Source organism: Thermobia domestica, chromosome 11 (assembly GCF_964235325.1).
Source record: "Thermobia domestica chromosome 11, izTheDome1.hap1.1, whole genome shotgun sequence".
NCBI lineage: Eukaryota > Metazoa > Arthropoda > Insecta > Zygentoma > Lepismatidae > Thermobia > Thermobia domestica.
The window spans coordinates 267,350,579-267,376,882 of NC_137464.1; the positions used below are offsets into that span (position 1 = coordinate 267,350,579).

General features: G+C 36.5%; 1 protein-coding gene across 1 annotated transcript; it reads left to right on the forward strand.

The window, feature by feature from the left end:
* The first annotated feature begins 437 nt into the window (after nucleotides 1–437).
* wmd (serine-threonine kinase receptor-associated protein wmd) lies at nucleotides 438–24,717 on the forward strand. Its single transcript, XM_081732325.1, has 7 exons — nucleotides 438–709; nucleotides 7,179–7,318; nucleotides 10,569–10,719; nucleotides 14,176–14,300; nucleotides 16,295–16,407; nucleotides 22,705–22,841; nucleotides 24,248–24,717. The coding sequence occupies exons 1-7, from the start codon at nucleotides 595–597 to the stop codon at nucleotides 24,448–24,450; spliced, it is 984 nt and encodes a 327-aa protein (XP_081588451.1). The 5' UTR covers nucleotides 438–594; the 3' UTR covers nucleotides 24,451–24,717.
* The last annotated feature ends 1,587 nt before the right edge of the window (nucleotides 24,718–26,304 follow it).

A 26,304-nucleotide genomic window follows, 5' to 3' on the forward strand; every position in this document is an offset into this window, starting at 1 on the left:
CCTATACCAATTATCTGAAAGTAAATACACATTCTGAATATTTTTGATGATAACGCGGATGTAATGGCTCCAAAATTTCATCTTTGTTTTCAAGTTTAAACTTCGTGTAGGAGGGTGACATTATTAAAAATAATAATCATTTTAGATAATGGTCCTTATGCAGGAAACATATGTTAGTCGAACTCTTTAGTATGGCACTACTCCAGCTTCAAAACTGCTCTGCATAAGGCCCAAAGGATTTTAAAATATTATTTTGCTTTTTCGTTCACTTAAGTGTAGATAAGTCTTTGTTCTCTGGTCATTGTCACCGCTTCAAATTTTAGTTTTTCACCAATTTCAATCGGAGATTTGACTTTACACATCTTGTTCTGGAAATGAATTTTCGGTGAATTTTGTCTTCTACTAGCGACAAGACGGCATAATGTTAAACTTTCCTTACTAAAAAGCGACATTCAATTGTTGATCTCATTTGATGTTATGAGTTGTCTGCCTAGTGTTTAGTGATTTACATACCTGTGTTCATTTTTGGAAGATTTTATATGGAGCTTTGAGTGTATTTTGAATTACTGCTTATTACATCATAAAAATACAAAAATGTCAAACCTAAGACAAACACCATTAACTTGTAGCGGACATACGAGACCAGTTGTCCATTTAGCTTTTAGCGACGTAACTGAAAGCGGCTATTTTCTAATTTCAGCATGTAAAGGTGAGCAAGAAATTGCGTCACAGTCTGGTTTGGGTTTTTAATATTAATGGAGATGAAAAAGATTTCATTATAGAAATGGTGTAAAGGAAGACATAACTTTTGAACAGAAAGAGGTCATGTGTGACCAAGTTGTAGAGAGAAAGTTGACGTGTCAGTAATTTTGCTTTTAGAAAATTTGGTAAGGGTGCACTTTTTAGCAGAACAACTGAGTTTGGGTATCCCTTAGTTCCTCCCCCAATCTTGAATATACAATATCTCCAGTGTTATTTCATAAATATAGCTGAGCGAGCGAAGGGGGCTAGAAGCCCCGCAGGGCTCGTTTTAGTATTGGTTTCTATGAATGTTCTGCTCAGTGTGCACTTTTGCCGAAAATTTGATTGAAAGCTTACAGACGATCTTGATTTATGTTAGGTCGTCACAAAAATTGAAATTTTATAGGCTGAAACTGTATTTCAAAAGATAGACTAGTGACTAAGATGTCAATTTGTACTTGGGTGCAAGTGCAGAATATTCTGTCAATTTGAAAAATGTCTTTTTTGCATCTAGTGATTCCCTAAGACTGTTATTACTCTGACGTTTGTCCAAGTAATTGTAAACGTATAAGTGATATGCTTCCCTTTACTAATATAACTACATACGCTGACGTACACCATAAAACGACTGTACAGGAAAGTCAATCCAACTTGTGTTGTGTCCACTAAAAGCGAGAATGGTATCTAACCGAGTCAGGGCAGGAGCGCATCAGTGCGGGTACTCTCGTAAAGAGTATGCACACAAACAAGGATAGTTAAAAAATCACTTTATATCTTATAAACTGATACAGGTTAGATCATTTTGGTGGTTTCACATTAGTTACTATAAACATCTTGACATAAAATACAGGATTCCTGCATTGTCCAGAAGTACTGTACCGGTGGAAATTCAAGTTCAAGACAAACTTGAAAGCGCCCTTCAGAGTTCCCTTTAAATTGACCTGCCCCAGTCTCTTATTAGTCCAGTTCATCTTTATGTTTATTTAGCGCATGTGACGAGTATAACGTGCTATTTTTTGTATATAGAAAGGTAAATAGGAAAATTCCTACTCTGGCAGTTCAGTCAGAGTCTGTGCATAGATAGTGACAGTGGAGAAATATGCTTTGTATCAGCTAATTTCATCATCAACTGGTGAAAGTTGGCCAGGAGAAATTGATCCAACCAGTGCAGAATTTTGCTTAGAAATGTATTACGCCGTATACTACGATCTTGACTGGTATATTGGGAGGGCTATTGCTTTCCCAGATGAACGACCGTGCAAGGTTAAATTTTTGAAAAATTAAATAATTGTCCTGTGATGACATTCAAACAGTGACATCCAAATTTGTGTTTTATAGACCTATCAAACTGAATAGAAATGGAAATGGGCCATTCCAGATTTCCAGAGGATAGCTCAAAAAAATTCGTTGTGTTTATAGCAAAGTGAGAAAGGACTTTTGAAACCAAAATAGAAGGATTCAATATGGCTTCTCTTCTTTTGGTAGGCCTAGGTGTTTGTAGGACTATTCTTAATATTTGTTAAACTCATGCCTATATGCCAACAGTGTATTTTTTGACCTATACATTATTCCTATGTTTAAGTGACCCAGCTTAAGATAATTAATAAGGCCTACCTACTATAATTATATTACGCTAAAGTTTCAATTAGATTTATGAGGTTTTTAAATGTTAACTTGGAGTTTAGATAGGCTAGCATAAAATTTCCAAACTCTTTTGTACATTTTTCTTATGATCGTTCGACTGTACATCGTAAAAGGTTTAATATTCATCTTACATATTTTTTCGGAAATGTAGCTTTACATAGGCTACATTTTACATAAAATTTGGACAACAGTAGGTTTACAACATTTTTCAATGTTCTCTTCGTGTATGATTACAATTTAATAGCTCTTTCAGTCCGTTTAAGCTAGCTAAAACTATTTTTCAAATGCGGTGTTTTTTCTTCATTTGAGAATTTAGGCACTTTTTAAGTTCATTTTCAACATTCATCAGAAATTTTCTTGTCAGCATTCTTTTTTTATTTGGTAGTGTGAGTTTTATCCATGATGTATCTAGATTCCATAAAACGCAGCTATACTCAAGCAAGTAAATTTTCCGAACGAATTATTGAATTCATTTTTTAAATCTTGATATTTTGGGAACATATGTACATGTTTCAGATCTGAAAATAGTAAATTGTTCAGAATTGTCTGAAGATTTTTCCTTAAACCACTATACTCATTTTCTATTCTATGTGTGTGAGTACTGGGAGTCCTTAGGGGTAATAAGAGACACTGACTTTAACAAAGTTTTCCCTTTTTTTTTCTTTCTTTTTTGTGTGTGTGTGTGTGAAAAAGAGACTGGAAAATGTGTTAATACATCAGCAGGTTTAATTTTTTTTAGTACAATCACATATATTTTTTTTTTCTAGTTCCCCAAGAAATCAATGCAAGTGCAAGGATATTTTTTGTCTCTTTACCCCCGCCTCCCCTATAGTATTACGGTTTTTATGACAGACTATTCTGCATGAGTACCTGTTCCTAGTTGTATTATTTATCCTGATTATGAAGACAAGTATATTAGTCTGTGTCACACAAATGTTGGTTGTGAAAAGACAGTGGACACAATGAAAATCCTTTCAATGAACGGCAAATGTTTCAATAGCACACTAATAGATATCACTACGTTGGTCATCAATATGTCTTAAAAGTTACAACCAAAACTTTTTTTTTTTTTTTGGTTTGGTTATAATTTTTATAACACACAATCAAAAATGTAAAATGCAACAAAAAAGAAAATAAAGACCAAATGAGCTTAGGTAACTGCAATGTCATCCCAAACCCTTCCAGTGAATCATGACTCACTTCCAATATCGAAGCAAACATATACCAAAATTAAATATTATGATGCTATCTATGCTAAATTATGGCTGTTAAAAAAGTTTTTATTACTACAAACACAGGGTTCACAGCGAGTCACTTTTTTTTAAAAAACTAAAAGTTACTTTTTTTCCAGTTGGTCACTAAAAGTTACTTTTTTTCAAATTTGTCACTAAAAGTTACTTTTAGGGAGGTAAAGTGACTTTTTCGTGTGATTTGTTTTACATTGGCAGTTTTCTAAGAAAAATATAAAAATAAATGGAAAAAGACAGAAACTTGTTACTCGTTACTCCTTTGAAAGCTTCAGCACTTGCTGCCACATGTGAAAGAGTCAGCTTTATTCTCACTTCAGCTCTTATTCTTTCTAAAGCGCAGTGGATAGTTGGTGGATGCTTAAGCTCTCAAGGTGGGGTTGATGAGACCCCTTCTGTGTCTGTTCTTTCTTCTATCATAATAGTCTTTTAGTGTTCTCTCGAAATAGTTAACACCCCACTCAACGTTGTGTGTGTGTGTGTTTGTGTGGTTCATCATGTTTGTCTTGTGTTATGCTTCTTGTAATTTCTTCTTAAGAGTATGTGATGAATTTGAATATTTCACGGCTTTGAGAACTCTCAATGCTAAGTTACATATAATGCCTGGGATGAAGAAATTCGGAAATAGGCCAGAATTGTTTCCACTTACTCAGAAGCTTCTTACATCTGTTAAGTCTGCATACCGTAACTACAAAGCATACTTCTTGTTCACCTCAACCATAACGTGGTGGGCAACATGGACATTTTAAAACTCTTCTCTCCCTTGAGAGAGCTGTTTTATACTTTGATAAGGCCTCTTCTTCGCAACTGCATCTAGATATTCTATCCTTGGTCTTCCTCTTCCTCGTTTTCCTTCTTCCTTTCCCTCTATCAGGACAGTGATCCAATCGCAGTGTCGAATAAGATGGCCAAGCATGCTGTTTCTTCTTTTTCCTATTATCTTCATGATCTGTCGTCCTTCATTAGCTTCCTTCAGTACGTGTTCAGTCCTTTTCCTTTCGGTCCTTGATATGCGCAGCATTCTGCGCCAACACAGAAAAATTAAGAAAGGAGGAAGCTCAAAAAGACAAGGTAAAGAAGAAAAGATGAAACAAAACAACAAACAAAGAGAGAGGTGATGAAATTGACAAAGGAAAAAAAAGGGTCATGATGAGATTTTGGTCATTTTTCAACTATTTATAAGAGACCAGGCCACTATGAGCCCTGCAAACAAATTCGGTAGATTTCATTGTGAGTCAGGATACAACAAGTGCATAGCAAAATCTTTCGGCAGTTATGGCATTGGTACATAAGCAATTATGTGCTACGTAAAGCCAACATATTTTTATTACTAGAAACCTCTTCGATAATTTTTTGTTTTGAGTCAACCCACAGGAAGACCATCAGAAACTCTTTCGATTGAGACATGACTCACCTCTATCTTCGAAGCGCATCGATTTCAAAATGAGGCATTTATATGCTACGTAAAGCCAACGAAGAGTCCAACATATTTTTATTACTAGAAATCTCTTCAATGTATTTTGTTGTAAGTCAGCTCACAGAAAGACCATCACAAACAGTTTTTAACGAGACATGACTCACCTCTATTTTCGAAGCTCATGAATTGCAAGTGAAAATTTTATTTGGAACCCTGTAGCTTCGTACTGCATTATATTAATTTATATATGAACCAACAAGTAAGTTTTAGAATAGGGGGAGGAAATGACAGAGGAGAGTACAATTGGAAGGGGATTTCGATAGGGAAGCTGTCCCTCGCCAGCATTATTTAATATCTATCTAGAAGAGATAGTGGGAAAAAAGCCTACAAAAAGAACACGGTATTTCAGTAGGAGGTAGAATGATTAGGTGTATACAGTTTGCAGGTAATGTGGCGCTTATTGCAGAATCTGAAGAGAAAATCAATAAGATGTTAGAAAAATTGATGAAGGGCTGTGAAGAATATCGGATGAAGATATATGTTAGGCAGACAAAAACTATGGGGATTGACGAAGCGGTCGATATCAAGTATAGAAGTAGGAGGCGAGAAAATAGAAGAACTGTGTAATTTTCGATACCCGGGGAGTATTGTTAGTGATGATGTGAAGTGTGAATGTGAAACACTGTAAAAGCAAGGATAGAGTTGAGTTGATTTTGAGTTTAACGTCCCGTTCAGCAGCGAGGCTATATGAGACGTGGACCTACTGATTAACGTGGAATCCGGACCACATGAGCTCCCGACGGGAATCGAACCCGCGCCTCCCAAAAGCAAGGATAGAAACGACAAAAGAAGCCTTTAGGAGGAAGAAAATACTATTTTGTGGGACCTTGAATAAAAGAGTTGAGAAAAAGACTCATAAAATGTTTCGTGTAGAGTATTGTACTGTATGGGGTAGAAACATGATGAAAAAGGAATGGAAGCTTCCAAAATGTGGGTTTGGAGAAGAATTGAGAGAATTAGCTGGGTCGATCGGAAAACTAATGAGAGGGTGGGGGAGGAATGAACAATTTTAAATATTATTAAGAAGACGAAGAGAGACTGGTTGCGACATTGACTAAGTAGGAACTATATCATGAGGGACGTGCGAGAGGGTATGGTGGCAGGAAAGTGAGGGAGGGAGCGAAGGAGACTATAATTAATGGACGATATCAAAACAGAGTGAAGACGAAGAGGTTAGCTGAAGACCACGGAACATGGAAACTTCTCAGTTGCGGCAAGTGACGTGCCAATAATGGCAGAGTACTTACATGATGATGATATCCACTTACCCCTCTCGGCACAATACTGTCCTTCCAATTTTTGAAAGACAATACATGAATTAATTGGTTCGAAATGTTATTTGTCCTAACTTGGTTCTTCTTAGTTGGCGTTCTGAAAAGCATCATCATCGTTATAAATAAATTTCGGTTGTGTCATTTTCAGTGAGTTATTATGCCCTCTCCTCGAAAAAGGCTCATGGACACAACTTGCGCCTTAAAACCCGCCTGTGGAGTACCCCTAGTCGAAACCATATTTAGATTCAAGCATTTGTTATAAAGGTAAACAATTTAAGCTTTTAATTAAACACGATCTCATGCTATAGTGTACAAGAAACAACAACTAAATCATTTCAGTGGACTTTGATATCATTTTGAGCAGTCCGTAACTTAGTTATGCGCCAGACTCATTTAAAGGATCATAATATCTATAAAAAATCATCATCAATTGATCAGACCAAATACTGATCAGTTAATGAGTTGAATTGTTTTTGAGCTTAATGTCGCTTTCAGCAGCGAAGGTTTATAAGAAACGTGGACCTACTGATTAAAGTGGAATCCGAACGACATGAGCTCCCGCTGGGAGTCGAACCCAGGTATCCTACACCAAAGGCGCGTAGAAAACAGTTGTGAATGTTGAAAGTTTCTGACGAATTGAAACAGACAGAAAGATGACAATCTATTTATCTTCGTGTCTCAAAAGTTATTTTGTGCAGTTAATTTCTATCTGAATGTTCTCTAGAGTGCACAAGAAAAGATTCTGTGGAAAAAGAAATCGTGAGTTTAATTTACTAAGTGTTGTTGTTTTTCCAGATGGGAAACCCATGCTGAGACAGGGTGACACCGGCGACTGGATTGGAACGTTCGAAGGCCACAAGGGTGCTGTCTGGGGAGTTGACCTTAATTCTCCGGCCACGTTGGCTGCCACAGGGGCAGCGGACTTCAATGCCAAGGTTGGAGTATTTCCTTAGAGTATCACTGCTTAATAGAGTTGAGCTTTACGATTAACATATTTGGTCTAGGAATTAATTCGTGCGGTTGGTACGCACACATTGAAGCTGTAGTACAAACACAAAATACATAAATACCTTAAGAAAAATATTGTCCATCGCTAGCCACCACTTTCGCCCATCTGTCATACAATGTACGGATTCCGTGGCGAAAGAAGTCCTCATCCTTGGAAGCGATCCAGTCAGCATCCTTGGAATCGAACAAGTAGTAGTCCGAAGGAGCAACGTCTGGTGAATACGGCGGGTGGGGTAAAACTTCCCATCCGACATTTTCTAAATAGGTTTTGACCGGTTTTGCGACATGTGGGCGAGCGTTATCATGTTGAACAATAAGTTTATCATGTCTGTTCTCCCATTCTGGTCGTGTTCTGGCTTCAAACGCATTAATTGTCGTCGATAACGTTCTCCATTCATAGTTTCACCCGGTTGCAGCAGCTCATAGTACACCACACCTTTCATATCCCACCATATGCACAGCATAACCTTTGCACAGTGAATATCTCGTTTTGGTTGTGATGGACCTGGTTCACCTGGTTTCACCCAGGCCTTTTTTCGTTTAGGGTTCTCGTAATGGATCCACTTCTCATCACCCGTAATAATTCGATGCAGAAACCCCTTTCTGCTCTGTCGTTGAAGCAGCAATTCGCAAATGGTTTTTCGTCTTTCAACGTCTCTGCCTTTCAATTCATGTGGAACCCAATGTGACATCTTTTGAATCATTCCCATGGCTTTCAAGCGTTTGGAGACTGTTGTTTGATCAACGCCTAATGCTGCTGCAAGTTGTTCCTGCGTTTGACACGAATCCTGCTCGAGCAATGCTGTCAATTCTTCGTCTTGAAATTTTTTTGGCTGTCCAGCTCGCTCTTGGTCTGCCAAGCCGAAATCACCACTTCTAAACCGTGCAAACCACTTCTGACACGTTCGCTCAGCTAGAGCATGGTCACCATACACTTCCACCAAAATACGATGACTTTCAGTCGCACTTTTCAGCAGGACACCCCGCAAAAACACTTTATCAGGCACAAATTGCGCCATGTTCACTTAACTACAAACTGGTGTTGTTGACACTTTAATCCACTGCCCTATACTACGAACGATACGTGATGACAGGGGTTTGCAACACATGTGTGGATACACGGAACTGTGGGACGCTCCGTTCGTTGCGCCATCTCTTGTCCACCCGCACGAATTAATTCCTAGACCAAATAGTACTCAAAATGAAGTTACCGAGACCTATAATAGCTAGAGTATATATACATATACATCCAGTCAGACAATTTAATTATATAATGAGACTGATTTTATTGAATGAAATAAAAACAAGACAATTGAATGGTACCTGTTCTTTTATTCGAAGTACATTCCTCCTGAATCAACACAACTGGTAGCACGATGGAGCAACAACTTGAACGAACTCTGCATATTGGTTTACGGTATGTCCCGAAGGGTAGATCTCACAGTTCTTTGAATGTCTTGAACATCATCATTAAAGAATCGCCCTTTCAACAATAACTTCAGTTTGGAAACAGAAAATAGTCAAAAGGGGATAGATCGAACGAATATGGAATGGTCGAATTCTTTTCCATATACGTTCCAGAACACTCACGTAATAATTTGCAGAGACGGTAGTGAATTTTTGAAAGAAATTCATGTTAAATAATTTCTTTCCTGTCGCAAAAACAAAACGGCTTTGTCTTCACTTTTAGGTTTTCAAACGAACTTAAAAAAAAAAAAAAAAAAAAAAAAAAATCTGGTGACTTTCCTTCAGCAATTTTGCGTTTTGTTGTTAGAGCATAACAAAAACACCATGTTTCGTTCTCCACGACGATGGAATTTTACAAAATTTCTATTCCTTTGAGCAGTTTCAAGGATGTCTGTTGCATAATGACCACGGCCATCTATTTGTTGGTCACAGAAAGGATAATGGGGCACAAACTAAGATGTGACCTTTTTCTTGCCTAAAATCTTGCACAAAGATTTGATGAATCGTTTCTCGTTTTACACCAGATTCCTTTGCCAACAGTCTTACAATCACACAATGATCTTCCGGTAAGATATTCTCTCACTTTTGTGATAAGATTTTCTGTACGCGCTGATATTGGACGACCAGGTCTTGCTTCATCTTCAGTTCATTTTACACCTCTTAAATTGCATATAGCATCTAAATATCTGTTCACAAGATGAACAAGTATTTCCATACACTTGTCACATCATTTGCTTGATTTTGGTTGCATTTTTGCTGAATTAAAATTAGTTTTAACGTTCGCTCTCTTGCTGCTCTATGATGCTTCTGTGACAACAATCTCCCGTTCTTGGCTGAATATGATATCATATTTTCCATCATGTTTTGGATGCGCGATGCAATGTTGCAAGTTTGTAGATAAAGGTTACGTTTTTTGTTAGTGTGTAGTAATTTCTCTGTAAAGTCTTTCTTTTGTACACAATAAAATCAGTCTCATACAATTGTCGTACTGTGTATCATCAGCATATTCAGTGGTCATCAATGCTAAGGAGCTACTCCATTTCCTTCCACATATTTCAGTGAGCTGTTTTTATTTTTTACCTAGAATACTTCCTAGAAAAAACGCCTGATTTCATCTTTATTTGGTTGCTTCGTATTTCTTGGAATCCACTGTAAAACATCTGTTGTTCATAACAGTAAATAAAAGTTGTCATACCTGAAGACATCCACTGTTTCGAGATGCTCCTCACCTCTTCCTCGTAGCATCTAAAGAAATACGTGTTCATTGAGTGTTTGTTGTTTGTGATCTTACGCAGAAATACATGTACGTAAGAATTAGGAAAAGGAGGAAATCTTAACTGTTGAACTAAAAACTTATTACATTACTTCTGTTTTACATTTTGGACAAGCAGAAAATTTCACACACCGTGTCTTTTATCTAACAGCAAGTTTTTCTTTAGGTGCGCTGAGGAAGAGGTGAGAAAATAGAAAAAAAATGTAAGCAAAAAACTAATACTTGCCGCATAAAACAAACCACTCCTGTAGGAAGTACTTTCGGAGAACTTTATCTCCAACTTCAGCCCAGACACAATTCGAAAAGAACTTAAAACATGGAGAGAAATGTGGATGGATAAAAATTATTAAAAAGGATTTAAAATATGCGAAGCATAAATCTTCTTGTCGGACATAAACAGGTATTAATAATATGGTGCAATGTTTGTACAATTGCAGGTGTGGGATGCAGTGACTGGCGAGGAGGTGCATTCGTTCCAGCATAACCACATCGTAAAGAGTGTCAACTTCTCCCCTGATAGTTCATTGTTTGCCACTGGGAGCAACGAGAAGCTGGTACGAGTATTTGACCTCAACAGGCCAGACGCTGGTAAGGAAGAGAAGCATGTTAACTCCACTTCTACAGAACAGGAGCAAACTCATGTAATGAATAATAGAAACTTGTTGTTTGTATATTTAATTAGACCCAATAATTTGCTCTTATTTAATCTAGTTATTAAGAAAATAAGTTAAATTCTTACTTCTGTAGTTCCAGCCACTTTTGTAGCCATATTCCCCAGTTTAAGTCATTCACATATTGGTTTAGTCTTCACCTTGGCTTGGCTACAAACAAAAGAAGAACAATTACGACATAAGATTGTATTAAGTCATTTCTTATGCAGCGTAGGAAACATTTATTAAAATTCATTTTAGACGCTCCATGTTCCCTGCAGTAGCAAAAATCTTAAAGCTTCTAAATATCTCAGATAGCTGCTCGGCTATCCTTCATCAGCAGACCATGGCTTTTAGTCAAACGTATGATAGAATACTCATACTAATTCCTGAATCAGCTTTTAGTGCAATTACGTAGAATGGTAAATATTACTGAAATAGGAATATTGTGCGTACAATTATTTATGTATTGGGCAAAATGCACCTTTTTATATAAGAAAGAAGGTATAAAAATAATACACTTATGTAGATGCACCTGCTCAGAGAGATGTTTTATACTCACACATATTTAAATATTGTGTTATAATTTCTCACGAATTTCATTTCATTGTGTATATAGATCCTATGCAAAATTGAACTTCTTTGTATCATATATAAAATGTTCTTAAGTGAGGTTTACAGATCAAGTATGCGTGTGATGATACGTTCATTATAACTAAAAGGGACGTGAACAAATGATTGAAGGGACATTTAAGGGAATTTAAAGATGGCAAAGAAGAAATTTCGGGATACTCTAAACATGTAAAAATCTCCGAACATGCATTTTAAGACATTACGGTATTGCACCTATTTACATCTTTAACTAAAGGAGATGTATCTAGAGCTTACCACATAAGAACGAAGAATCCAAAACTTAATACAGAAAATTGTAATTTTTATAGATATTGGGACAACATAAACATTTCTTTCGTAAAAATCAAGTATAAATCATAAAATTTCCGTTAATAGTTGTTAGAATAAATTCCTACTTTATACTTAAAATCACTATATTTCAGAAATTTTAACCAAAGTAAATCCCACGTCTTATGGATATAAAGAAATCGTAAGAATTATTGGATACCAGTATGTAGTTACAATGACGAAAAACCCCTTGTAATGAGAGTCAGCCATGTACAAAGGAATTTATTTCGGGAGGGGTACAAATACAATATGAGAATACATTATATTAAAATTTGTAAAACCACCCCAGGAATTACAATGAATTTACAGAAAAGTCGGGATTTCTGAGGAGGGGTGTGTGGGGGTCCGAACTCCAAGGACCCACACATTGCGTGTAAATCAAAACTACTCTTGCCACCATTATTTAGTCAATAATGTCTATTTACAGTTATATAATTTAAGTTTTCTTAATATTGTCCTAGCCACACAAACAATGTTTTTTAATAGTGGAAATTCAGTGTTTGCAGGTTCTTACTTATGTACAAATTGTGAATTTTGTAATTATGTGCACCAATAAAATTTTACGGAAGCTAATAATGTAGAATGGAAAGAATACATTTTATTCTTCTTAAACTACGAATTAGTAATTTTGCTTTTTGTTGATTGAATTTGGAATAATATTATGCTCATCTTTGTCAAGGTTGCCTTTTTAACTTTATGAATGGAATTCGTTAAAATGTGGTAGTCCTCAGGTACATTTCTTTCAATTTGAGAAACTGCATGGTATAGAATAGCAATGTCCTGAACATTATGTTTTGATTTTTGTAGAAGTTTGAATAACCTTGACATACAGTAGCTTCTGTAAGTCTTCTCGGGCTGTCAGCCAGGTGAAGGTATTGACATCCGACGTTGGATTCGATTCATCTTCAGGGATTTTAATGAAGAGATCGGAGATATAGGCATCTATATATGGTGACTATTTGAGGACAGAGTTATGAATGGGTGCTTGTGATTCCAATCATCTCATCACAAGTTCCCATTCATAGCTCTGCCCCCAAGTAGTCACCATGTATAAATGCCTATATCTCCGATCTCCTCATTACAATCTCTGAAGATGAATCCAATGTCTGCATTGGAAACGTCGGATGCCAATACTTTCACGTGGTTAATAGCCCGAGAAGACACTAAAATCACGTCGCCAGGAAAATTCAGTTCCTTCTTCATAGCTTGTGTATTTTCCCTAGACACTCTAATATATTCATTTCAGTCTGATATTAATATTTATTTCTTTCTATTATTTATTCATCACAGATTGTAGTGGTTCAAAATTTAACAGAACACCAAAGTTCCGTCCAAAGCAGTAGGGTGGAATAAATCTATATAAAGCATGAGATCCTATCGTTTCCAAATTCAAATCTAAAATAACTTCCGCTGTTTAATTTCTCTTACGAAAGCCTTCTTAAAATAGATTAATACGTTTTTGTACATATATCGGGCGTTTTAAATAAGTTGTCCCGTGCTTATAAATCAGAAAAGATGAAGATAAAAGGATGAAATTAAAATTAAGATGAGAAAATGTCATACGGCACATAAAATGGAATTATGTTTACTCCACAAAGGCCCTTATCATAAGGCCTTGGGAGGGTCGCTCGAAAATTTTCAGTAGCAAGGTACGTTATTTCTTACATCGTTGAAAAGATGAATGAAAAAATAAACAACTTTTGTAGGCTAGTGTTTCTTGTGTAAGGCACTGTATAATGGCCACCATTTAGTTGCGAGTTCTTGTATATTCAGATAAAACTTTCAGAGATTATAAGTCACTAACGACCAAAGATAAAAAGATGAAACAAAAGACGAGAAAGGAAAATCTTAGAAGACGCTTCGAATCGAGCTTTCTGCTTGGCCCACAAGGCTCTCATTATGGAGTCTGAAGAGCTCTCCGAAAATTCCAATGATAAAATACGTAATTTGGTATATCGGTGAAAAGATCACAAGAAACAAAGACCTTTTGTAGGAAAAAATTCTGTGTCGGCACCATTTACGAAACTGACACCATTTAACTGTGAATTCTACCTGACTGTTAAATAATTTGCAATGAAATGCTGACTATTTCGTAAACGGTGTCCCCACGAAAAACTGTTTCCTACAAATTTGTTTGTTTTCCCATGAGCCTCTCAACAATGTATAAAAATACATACCATGTACAGTTTTGAGATGGCCTTCCGGGTTCCCATGATAAGGGGTCTTGTGGGTCAAGCAGAATGTTCCATTCGATGCCCCATAGAATATTTCCTTATCCCACTTTTTTTTTCTGCATCCTTTCTCTTCAACCGCTTGTGATTTATAAGCACCGAACGTTTTATCTGAAACACCCGGTATATGTAATACTAGTACATTTGACTTGTCAAGAAGCTATAATTTCTTGTATTTCACGTTAACATGTTTTGTATTTCAGCTCCGACAGTATTTTCCGGCCACACTTCAGGTATAAGGCATGTGATCTTTTTCCGATCGGGAACCCATTTGGTGACATGTGCGGATGATCGAACGCTTCGAGTGTGGGATAGAGCGGCTGGACAGGTGAGAAACACAGCGGGTCTTAATACCATAAAAGTATATTGTTCAGGTTACTATAAAACAAAATTACATTTTCGATAATATTCTTCTGTTACCACAGCCTGTAGTAATGAATAGATAAAAAGAAAACTTAAGCAAATTGTAGCCTCAGGTAACGTACATGTGAAACTACAATTTAATTAGAGGCAATACTTACTACGCTCTCATCAAACCCAAGTATGAAATTTCAGTTTGGAAAAATTGTTTGCTTTCGATTTTACAGCTTTAAGGAACCAAATCAGAGTTGTAAGGTGAATGAAACATCACAAATCATCTCATCTTGGGTTTGGAAAATGACATATGTGGTCCTATATCATCATGATGAATCTGTCTTTCTGTTGTGTGTCCTCGCTGATGTGGTGATTAGGGCATGCATCTTTGTGCTCATGGTCCTGGTTTCGATTCCCGGTGGGAGAGATTAAGAAAAATTGAACGCGAATGATGGCTTGGATTCCATCTTAAACTGTGGATTCACGTTTCATGTAGCCGTGATGTTGGAAAGAGGCACTAAACCTTAACAAACAAACAACGTTACTGTGGTTTCTTCCTGGAGTTCTTCATCGACTTCTTAAGTGTAGTAACTTATATCTCGCTGATATTATGTGTCCTAGAACGCTGTTGTTATTATCTTCTATGATTATCTGGTTGACCTGAATTTTTTGAGACTTCGAGAGCCATTGCACTGTCATAGTGTGGACTGGATTGTATTCAGTTAGTGCTAAGGGTATGGGCATATGCCCATTTCCGATAATCACATGTTTGAAAAATGCCTGCTCTCGACACACTTCCTCCAGTTATTAGCTGTTAATTGCTTTGGAATACAGCACGGAACTTATGTATTCCAAGTTAGAAGTTGGGAGGGAAGCGTACTCACCGCTGATATTAAGTGTCCCTGGTTTCATTGCAGGGCATAAGTGTGTCCATGGGTTTCCTTGCGCATTCTCAATCCCCCCAATTCCTTTATAATGATTCACTTCTGTTAATAATCCGTTTCTTTAACGCACAGTTAAATGGCATGTTCAGTTCATCAGCGCGTTTGACATTTCTCGGCAATAGTGAGATGTGGACTCCTTCACTTACATTCACTTTTTTTTTTTTTTTATCAGCTCAGTGGTAGAGCGCTTACCGCTAGTGCACAGGGTCCCTGGTTCTGTTCCCGGCCAAGTAAGTTTGTGGTGGACAATGTCGTGTTCGTGTATTTTCTTGGGATACTTCTGTTTCCTCCCACTTAATTATTCCATCATTCACTTGGTTTAATCATAGTCTCCCTTAGCCTAAAGGGTACAATCGTTAGAGATATTTCATTCTCTCTTTCTCTCTCTCTGTTTTTTTTTTTTTTTTTTGTTTTTTTTTTTCCAATCCAACATCTCACATTGATAATATCAAGTACATCTCTCCCACAAACATTCGTCAACATGGATTCTTTAGGTAAGCGATCCTCTTTCGTCTAGAATTCAATGGACGCTTATTCCCATGGTTCTAATCACTCAATAAGAAAATGAAGAGCATAAATATGTTAATATAATAGAATGTCTTTGTATTGTGCACGGTTCTGCTAACTGATTGTGAATTACAAATATGGAGAAACTTATATATATATTGTTCCTTGTATTTCTTTCCTTCCTTCACCATTAACCGTGTTTTTCCATTAGTCGCACCAACCAGTAGATTATATGTGCCACAAATGCACATAAAGAATTATAAGGTTATTATCAGGAAACTTATGTTGCTTTTTTATTTTAAAGCGGTGAAAGTAGTATAAAACATGAATATAGAATCTATATGATATTTTACTGAATTCATGCTTTGTTCAAACTGGCTTTGTCTGGATTTAATATGACGATGATTAAACGAAGTATCAGTGTTCTAGTACTAATGGTTTCTGTTTTGGAAGTATAAGATATAACTTTTATCATTACTGTTAGAAGAATAAATTGAAGATACGGTTGTTTCTCCAGGAGGTGCAGAAGCTAGAATTCAATGCGATTCCCAGCAGCCTGGAAGTGTCTCAGGATGGATCCACTATGACAATCACTCATGGAAACATTGTGAGCTTCTGGAATTCAGAAACGTAAGGCAATTTTTATTGTTAGATTCATATGAAATGGTGATCAAATACCTTAAGATTTATCTGCGAGCAATATAATTACTGACAGGCACACGAAAAGTTGACTATTTTAAAGCATGATTTTTAAAAAATTAATTTCTAATGTATGAACACGCATGAAATCAGAATGTATGATACGAAGATATTCTATTTTATAAAATAATGTAGCAATGTTTTACATGTACTTTTTTGCGTTTCGTCAGGCTATGTGAATGTTAAATGAATGTTTATTAATAATTGTTTCGTTAATAAAACAAATATTTATATATCGGGTGTTCTAAAAATGGCGCCCGTGAACTACAGAGTATTATTCTACAAGTCCAAATAAAGCGAAATATATATACATATAATTGTGTATCTTTCGGATCATCGTTTGGAGACGCGAATTGCACTATGTGGCAGCGTCGCAGATGAAGAACCTCAGAGAAGATCTACCAATCCACCAAATAGTTACATCGAGTCTTTTCAGATGGCAGTTAGAGTCGATAGACCTTGACGGTAGTACCCGTTCATGTAACTGCTTGATAAGTAGAGCAATACTAATGGTTCCAAGTTAATTGCGACGTTGCCACATAGTGAAATTTTGATTCATCGCAGCGGATGAAGGATTACCCAGAGGGTATATCATTATATAGCAGGTTTGACCAGAATAATAGCGCTCTGTTCTCCGTGGGCACCATTCTTAGAACACCCGATATATATATATAGGGCATGTTAAAATTTAGGCTTTTCGGGATTTTGCACAGCCCTAGTTCTGATACTATGCACTTTTCACCGTACGTTCATATGAACTTTTTATCTTATTGTGATGTTAGGAATCACCTCTTACAGTTTGTCGGTATTGTTCGTTAACACCCTGTATATATATATATATATATACACACACACACATACATACACACACACACACACACACATATATATATATATATATATATATATATATATATATATATATATATATATATATATATATATATATACAGTATGGCGCTAAATTCATTATACAAAAGCAGAGGAGTGATCCCTGAGAGTAAACAAACAAAAAAGTTTCAGTAAACATAGGGCGAAAACCGCGTCGTTTACGTGTTATAGGCTGCCGAAAGCGTGGGAAAACAAACTTTAGAGTTAAATATTTCACTTACTACTGAGCGTAGACGTGATGCGGCATGATATCGTCAAATGATCCTAACCTGCTCTATCCAAATTTGCAGTTTTGAAATTTGTGCAGTGGCGGCGCAAGGGATTCTTCAAAGGACGTTAGGTATTCCGGACATTTTATGACGGAAATTAAGTGGACAAGAGCATCTAAAAGACGTCTGATTTCCTAGAAATAATACTACGTGGCAGATCAGTACTCATACACGCAGATTAAAAGTTGGCGGATGAGGTAATATTCACTGTGCGTGGTTGCATACCTCCTCAAAAAAGTACTAGTAAAAACGTTGTACAAGAATTCACTGGAAACGTCACGTAAGTACTATGTAAAAAATACGTACAACACAAGCCGATAGGGAACAGAAAATAAAGAAATTCTGATTGCTTATCTGGAATATTAATGACATTACATCGCTTTTAATGACGATCTGTTACTACTGCTATTGTCGTTTAGTTTATTTGTGTTTCGTAATGTACATACTCGTCTGTCATTCTCTCCAGTATCTTTTTCAGCCCCTTCGTGGCTAAGCGGTTAGCGTAGGTGACATTTGCATGGGAGACCCGGGTTCGATTCCCGGCGGGAGCTCATGTGGTTCGGACTCCACGTTAATCACTTTGTCCAGTGGCTACTCGAACAGATGCTAAAATACCCCGCTTCATGTCCCGTGTTCTCTTCGTAGATGAAGCTACGTTTTCCCGTGATAGAGTATTCAATACTTACAATCAACATTTGTGATCTGAGGCAAACTCACACGGAATGTCAACTCTTGCTCATCAGGAACGTTGTTATCGCATATTTTGGGAAGCGGTTCTGCCTGAACTATTAGAGATTGTGCCACTGGCTGTTCGTCGAAACATGTACTATGCACTACGGTGCTAAAGCACATTTCGCTACGGAGATGTGAAATTTTCTTAACGTATTCTTTCCAAACAAATGGATTGGTGAAGAAGGACCAGTGTCTTGACCACCTCGCTCACCAGACCTTAACCCCTTAGATTTCTTTTTCTGGGGCCAAATGAAACAAATAGTCTATGCGACGCCTGTACAATCAGAGGAGGACGTGGTTGCTCGAATTTTTGGTGCTGCCTGAAGCATTAAGGAAACGCCAGGAGTGTATCAACGCGTCCGCCGGTCCCTTCGCCGCTGCTGTAACCTTTGGATTGAAGCGGCGGGTCGAAACTTTGAACACCTTTTGTAGTGACAGTTCTGACAACCATTCTCTTTGATTTCAACAAAGATTTCTCTGTATCTTGCTCCCTGCAACTCTCTTCGGTATGCAGTCCCTTTTATACGATTTAGGACCAGAAACATCAGCCTGTGTTACGAGAAATATCGCAAGTGGAACGAATGTTTTGTTTCACGTCCGTCAGTTTAGAACATTGATTGAAAAAAAGAACGCATGGTAGTCGCGCTTTTGTGATATACTGATCAAAATGAATGTGCTCAAACAGTTATGTAGATTATTATTATTATTATTATTATTATTATTATTATTATTATTATTATTATTATTATTATTATTACACGCTCTTTAGTTATCTTTTAATAGTAGTTGGTGTTTAATTTCTGTAGTAGTAGTATGAGCAGATCAGCAATCGGAATTTCTTTATTTCCTGTTACCTATCGGCTTGTGTTGTACGTATTTTTTTACATTGTACTTACGTGACGTTTCCAGTGAATTCTTGTAGAACGTTTTTGATAGTACTTTTTGAGGATATATGCAAAAGATTCCAGGACGAATCACCAATTTTCCAGGACTTCAACACAGGAAGGTATAACAGGATTGCAACTGTAGGTTCAAAACTCACAACAGTGAAATGAAAAGTACAGTAGCACATGCAGTGAATATTAATGCAAGTCCAGTATTAGTACACAAGGAGGAGCGTAGTGTGCTGCTTTTTATTGGTGGCCTCCCCTTATAGTCACCCGATCCACCCGTTTTCATTCTTTCCTCATGACAATTTAATTGTACATCGAATAAATTTACAGACAACAAAAATCTATTTTTCGTACATTGCATCTTCATTGTGTGACAGTGTGACAGATACAATTAGGGGAAAAAAGGAATTATATCCAAGTTTTTCAAATGAGTATGGAGTTCTGTGATTTCCTCATATATGGACATAATCTCATTCTTCTTTAGCGAATCTGCTCTACGAATAAAATTGACTTTGCCAATAAAGTAAAGCAAGACTTCTGTTCTGCTCCATGTGCAAGCTGGTTTGCTTCAGTCTCTAAAGCTTTACTTGTTTCCATCAATTTCCTTTCCTTTCTCTACAGTCGCTGTACATTTTCACTTCTCTCTCTCCTCTTGCTCTTGACTTTCTCTTTCAGTAGTCCTTATTTTCTCCTGCTCAGCCATATAGCGCTGCCTTGCATGGAAGGAATGATGCAGCATTTCTTTCGTCATGTTGATTGAAGTAAGATCTTTATGGGAAATGTCATCATTCACCAATCTCAAACCAACCAATGATTTCTCCTTCATATTTTCAACAAGCAGATCTTTATTTATTCTGTAGGCTCGTTGAAGAGCAGCCTGTCCATGAAACAAAACCGGAAGCTTCTCTATGATAAAAACAAATCTTTAAATTCTTCCGAACAATCCGACAGTTTTGTGTCAAGACGTGTGAAATCAAGGGATCGTATTGATCATTCCGTAGGACCCCTCCTGCCTATGCAGTGACCTGGAAACTGTCTGATCTCAGTTGCATAGTGGAGAAATGTACCGTCCTGTTGGAAGAAAGTTGGGAAATCACCCTGTTGATTCAACAACGTTGGAAACACATAATCACGGAGCATGTTAAGATACTTCTCCCCATTCAAGATTTCATCAATAAATACGATGAAATCCCCACGATTCATGTGTCCCAAATCCCACACCAAACAATCACCTTTACAGGGGATCCATCCACGAGGGGTTTGCATCTGGAAAAAAAGGCAAAGTTATTTTTATTTTATGTTATTTTATTTATTACGTTGAAACAAGTGTGTATAAGTAATTATAAAAACCGTAACAATAGATCTTTGTACGTAAGGCAGGAAGTTAAACGAAAATCATTCTTCTTGACACTATTAACGTCAATATATGTAGACTGCGCGCGAGAAACAGTATAAATCAGAAATTAGATAAGTTAAAATTGGAGATGTATGTGCCATGCTCCATCTCCGGGTAACTTGGTATAAGTCAGTTCTAAACGTGAGTTGAATGATCGCATCGTGGTACTGTTAATGTAAGTGGTTCACACTTATGCCTCGTAAAATAAAAAATTGCCTCCTGAAAACCTGTGTTTTTTGACATACTGTTTCTCCCGCTCAGTCTAGATATTCTAATTGCTAATAAATAACAGAGATTAGGATTATAATTGATAGGATGAGATGCATATCTTCTCGAACTTTGAGACATCCAAAAGTTATAAAATTAGGTACTACTCAGCTCTTTCTCGGCGCATCTGAAGGACACTTGCTGCTGCATAAAAGATATGATCCATAAAATTCTTCGTTTGTCCATTCTTTAGATTAAAGCGATTGAATGAGTTTAAAATATGATTTTCTTCCCTTCCGTACAATAACTTCAGTCTGCACAGCAAAAAACGTGGTATTAAAGCAGGTGTTAAAAAAAGAAAACTCCGCTTGATTGTTATTTTAATTCCCTTGCACACATATCAGAAATATTCCTTTATACATGAAGTTTATCAACGATGAGGGTTCTTTAGGTTGCAAATGAATCTCAGAAGTTCTTTGATCTGTTAACATATTCTACTTTCTCCTAATACATTAGGTTTGGCAACGACATAAGCATATTTTTTAAGAAATATGTAGTAACTCAGTGAGAATTTTAGTTTTATTTCTTGGTACGAGCAAAGGTTTACGCTGTGTATTTGACATTTGTATCAAGTAACGTACAGCGTATTATATTTCCTGTAACCCTTCACGAAAGTAATGTTGTTAAGCGTATACGAATTTTCTAATAGCATTTACATGCGTAGTTGTGCTACCATCTCTTATTTATATTTACTAGTTACATGTTGCATATGAGATGGTAGTACTGCTATCCATGTAAATGCTTTAAAAATAATCATATACTTACTACACTGTTTTCGTGCAGACTTACAGGAAATACAATACGCTGTGCATTACGTGATACAGATGTCAAATATACAACGTAAAGCTTTCCTTGTAGCAAAATATACATTTTCACTGCAAGTTACTACACAGTCAAGTGGTAACCTGAGGGAGTAGCTTTAACACTAATATATTATCGTGTACTGAATGATTTGCAGTTCAAGATCGTTAACTGAAAGTTTCCACTTCTGATCACCGTCTCCTTTAGCTTAGCAGGCATAAACGTGGTACGTAAAATTTAAGGATTTTTTTTTTATTATTTTTATTTATTTATTTCTTTTATTAAGGAATACATACCAAAAGATTTTCTTACATATAAAATCGGAAGAGAAGAAAATTGTACTACCGTATTGCAAACTCATTCTATCACTTTTAGTCTAAAGCAGGGAGAAACAAATCTTTTATTTAACAGCAAGTTTTCTTTAGATACATCGAGGAAGAGATAAGGAATGGAAATTGTACGCGTATTTTATGTCTTGTATGTTTTAAGGTACGAGAATGTTTATTTACTGTTACAACGTAGGTTATAGATTTACAGTAATAATGATAATTTTGTTTCTGATCTATCTTTTAAAACATTTATAAATGAAACCAAGGAAATGGTCCTTGAATTAACATTCATTAGAAGACGTGACGTAACATTTAGAGAAGCTATGCTAATGTTTTTAACATGAAATTAAAATTTATTTTCGTATCTTGGACAGAAAATTCGCATGTATTTTAATATTGATCATCTATTGAATTTAAGTTGTAACTGAAAACTTAGGCATTCGGAAAAATTAGTTGTTGCCTGTATTTTGCAAATATATATTAATCATTTCTGTCAGATTCATACATTAATCATTTATCAAATTTTGTATTTTCTATTTCGTGTATACTGTATTTACTGTACCCATTTCATGTGTTAATTCAGTATATTCTTTTGTGGTGTTAACTCTGTTTTATAGCTTATGATTCTAAGTATTAATTGTTTGTTATAGTTTGGAGAAGATTCGAGAGTATACAGTTCCGACGCAGGTAAACTCCGCATCCTTGCATCCAGATAAGTCAATCTTCGTGTGCGGAGGGGAGGACCTCAAGATGTACAAATTTGATTACAGCACTGGCTCGGAAATAGGTGTGTCCTTATTAGTATTAGAAATCCTTCATTCAAGATTTTCCTTTCTCAGTGTAAAATAAATCCAAGACATACACAGACAAAATCCCCATTCACAAAATCATTGTTTAAATTTCAGTACTTGAACTCCATGTTAATAACTGACTTTTACTGTTCTGTATTACTGGATGTCAATATGAGGCGTTCCGGGTGGTAAGCAAAATGGTCCCTATCAGTTTATTATTATTATTATTACTACTACTTTGGATAAACAAAAAATGAGCTGGTATTCAGCCCTTATTACTACCCGGCACGCCTTGTATAATCTTCAATCGTTTGCGATGTTTTAAAATATGAAAATTTATTAACATTTATGTAGCAGTTCCTCACTCTTATTTGAAAGTGCAGTAGACTCCCTTGTTAACCAACCACCGCAGGATTAGATCCTGGTCGGATAACGGAAAAGTCGGCTAAAACGAAAATTAAAAAAAAAATTTAAAAAATTAAAAAAAAAAAAGGCTTACAGTTCTATAATTCAATAAATTTAGCTTATTAAACTTAAAAGTTTTGACAGGATACTCCAGTGATAGTCAGTTGAACAAACCCAGCTCACGCCAAGTGAGCTTTGTGGTTGAAAAACACCGTGTGCGTGGGGTTTCCCGGGGTTCTCCCGTTTCCTCTCACTTTCTTCATTCCACCATGTATTCATTTCTCATCATCACTGTCTTCTTTAGCCTAACTGGCATAATCGTGGGACGTAAAGCGTAAAGATTTTCATTTTTTTTCAGTTGAACGAAATACTGTATATTAAGTAAAGTATACTAGACTATCACACAAACTGCATACTTATTTACGGTCTATGTGTATAGATTGAATTAAAACACAGTTTAAAACATATGTTTGAACCTACAATATTGAATGAAATATAGTACTGTATTGTATTATTGTTGTGTGTGTGTTTATAATGTTCTGGAGCTCCGAGCGCGGCTGATGGCGAAAACAGACTTATTTTAGGGAAGATGTGCGATTAAGAGAGAGCGAAAGCGGTGCAAAGTCCATTAGTACTATTTATACACTAGACTCCCTAGTATCCGGCGTAATGTGGCGAAGGGCACGCCGGATAAGCCGGAGTTTTATGAATAGTTTCCTCCATAGCCACTACAAGTTTTTTTTCGTTTATCACCCATTTTCAGATCTTCACTGAAGTACACTTAAAACATTAAGCATACAACGAAAGAACAGTGTACGAATACTGTACTGTGGAGTTATAATCAGAAATAGTCGCGAGTCGGATATTCAAGAGTCTACTGTACATTGTTTTGTACAGTTCATTAATAAACTCAAATGATTTAAACCTTGTGCATTATCTGTGAGCTGTAAAAGTTTTTTTTTTTTTTTTAACTGATTCTTGTTATTTTTTGTTTCAGAGTCGTTTAAAGGTCATTTTGGACCGGTGCACTGTGTTCGTTTCTCTCCGGATGGAGAGTTGTATGCATCTGGCTCTGAAGATGGGACTCTGAGGCTATGGCAGACAACTGTAGGGAAAACGTACGGACTGTGGAAGTGCGTAGAAGGTGCTCCGACGGCTGAACCAACTTCTCCTCCAAAACAGGAAGTCCCAGCTAGCTAAACCATGCTTTAGTCTCTTGCCTCAATTTCTTTGCGACAAAACAAATAAAGAGACTTTTTTTGAGATATTTTTTAAGTGTCAGTGGAATAGCAGCAGTTGGTGATGGTCTGTGGTTCCTAATCTTCAAGTGAATTCCTACACATTTCCTTTGCAGATTATTAAATTGAAACCTCAATAGAAATACCCTCCATCCAATGAATCATTTGGTATTTATCAGAAAACGCTTCCTAAAATTATCATGGTGCTTAATAAAACATTTCATGTTTACTTGTTGCTTTGAATTATTTTAACTTGGGTGAAAAGTAGTATAGTTAGCATACAGAGTGGCCCAAAAGTAGGTATGCAGTACGTAAATAGGTGTAGAAAAAGATCAAATATTTCAGTTTAACGTCCCACGAAGACGATGATTAAGGCAAGTGAATGATGATGGAAGAATTGGTGGAATGAGAAAATGGGAGGAAAGAAGAGTACCCCGAGAAAACCCAGGGATACGATGTTGTCCACCACAAGCTTACTTGGACCCCACGCATCAGAGGTAAGCGCTCTACCACTGAGCCACCTTGCCTCTGAAGTAAGCGTACAGTATGTGGTGATGGGATGGTAGTCAATTACAGGTATTGACATTAAAAAGTTCAACATTAAACACAATATTCGGACCTTAAAGGCAGAGGGGAGTAAGTCATTTTTTTTTCTGAAAATGAGTTACTGCCAGATTTGAAACGCGTTCTGATATCTCTTATTCTTAGAAAGCTTGTACTTCTATTATGAATACTTTAGAAAATAGAAACAATAAAATTGTTTATAAGTCCGAAGGCATTTAAAGGCAGAAAGAAGTAAGTTACTGTTTTCTGTCTCTCCTGAAAATTTAATAAAAATGACTTACTCCCCTCTGCCTTTAAGGTCCGGATATATTAAACCCTGTTTCATCCGGTACGTGTTTACTATGTCCTCGCTCAACACTACAACATGCATCCAGCCTATCCGAAACACTTGACACAAAGTGCGGTCTGCATCAATGTGTAGACTTTCGAACTGTTCTCAAAAATCATAGCGACGCTCATTTAATTTGTCTCTGCCATGGATGAATATCCTCTGTAGGTCCATATTTGGGAGAACTCGGCATGAAATTTATCTCTGATGTGATAAATGGTTTGACGTCTATTAAACCGCTCTCTCTAAGCTGTGTGTACCCTCTTGGCCGACACCGTAACTTGGAGCTTTTCCTTGGGAGAAGGGGAAACGTTAATATTTGGGACCCTCTAGTTTTTAAAATCTTAATAACATTTTATTTCTTGTAAGGACCCCCAGTAGGTATTTTACTTAAATAGGGTCCAGATTATATTTATGCTTCATGTTAGGGAAATATCTTAACTGGAAGACCAACTGGAAAATGACCATTAGGAAGACCTAGGCGCAGATGGGAGGACAATATTAAGAAGGATCTCTCAGAGATAGGAATACAAAATAGAAACTGGATTCAGTTGGATAAGGATAGAAATGAGTGGAGAGCTTTTGTGAACGTGGCATAGAACCTCCGGGTTCCATAGGCCATAGAGTTAGTTAGTTAGGGAAATATTTGTTCAGATGATAGGACAACAGTATACTTTGAATTGTTTCCAGTTCATTTGGAAATAATGTGGTTGGCCCATTCCATGTTTTACTACTTAAATTGAGGGATCAATGAAATAAGCATGGTTAGCATAAATGATTTATTCATTTTGAAAAGACTATATTTTCGAAAGTATTACACGTGCACACATGAAATGTATATGAAAAGAACCACAAACTCACCAAGTTTATACACCCTCTACAATTGTTCAATATGTGCTCCTTTGGTGACACGACACACGTTCA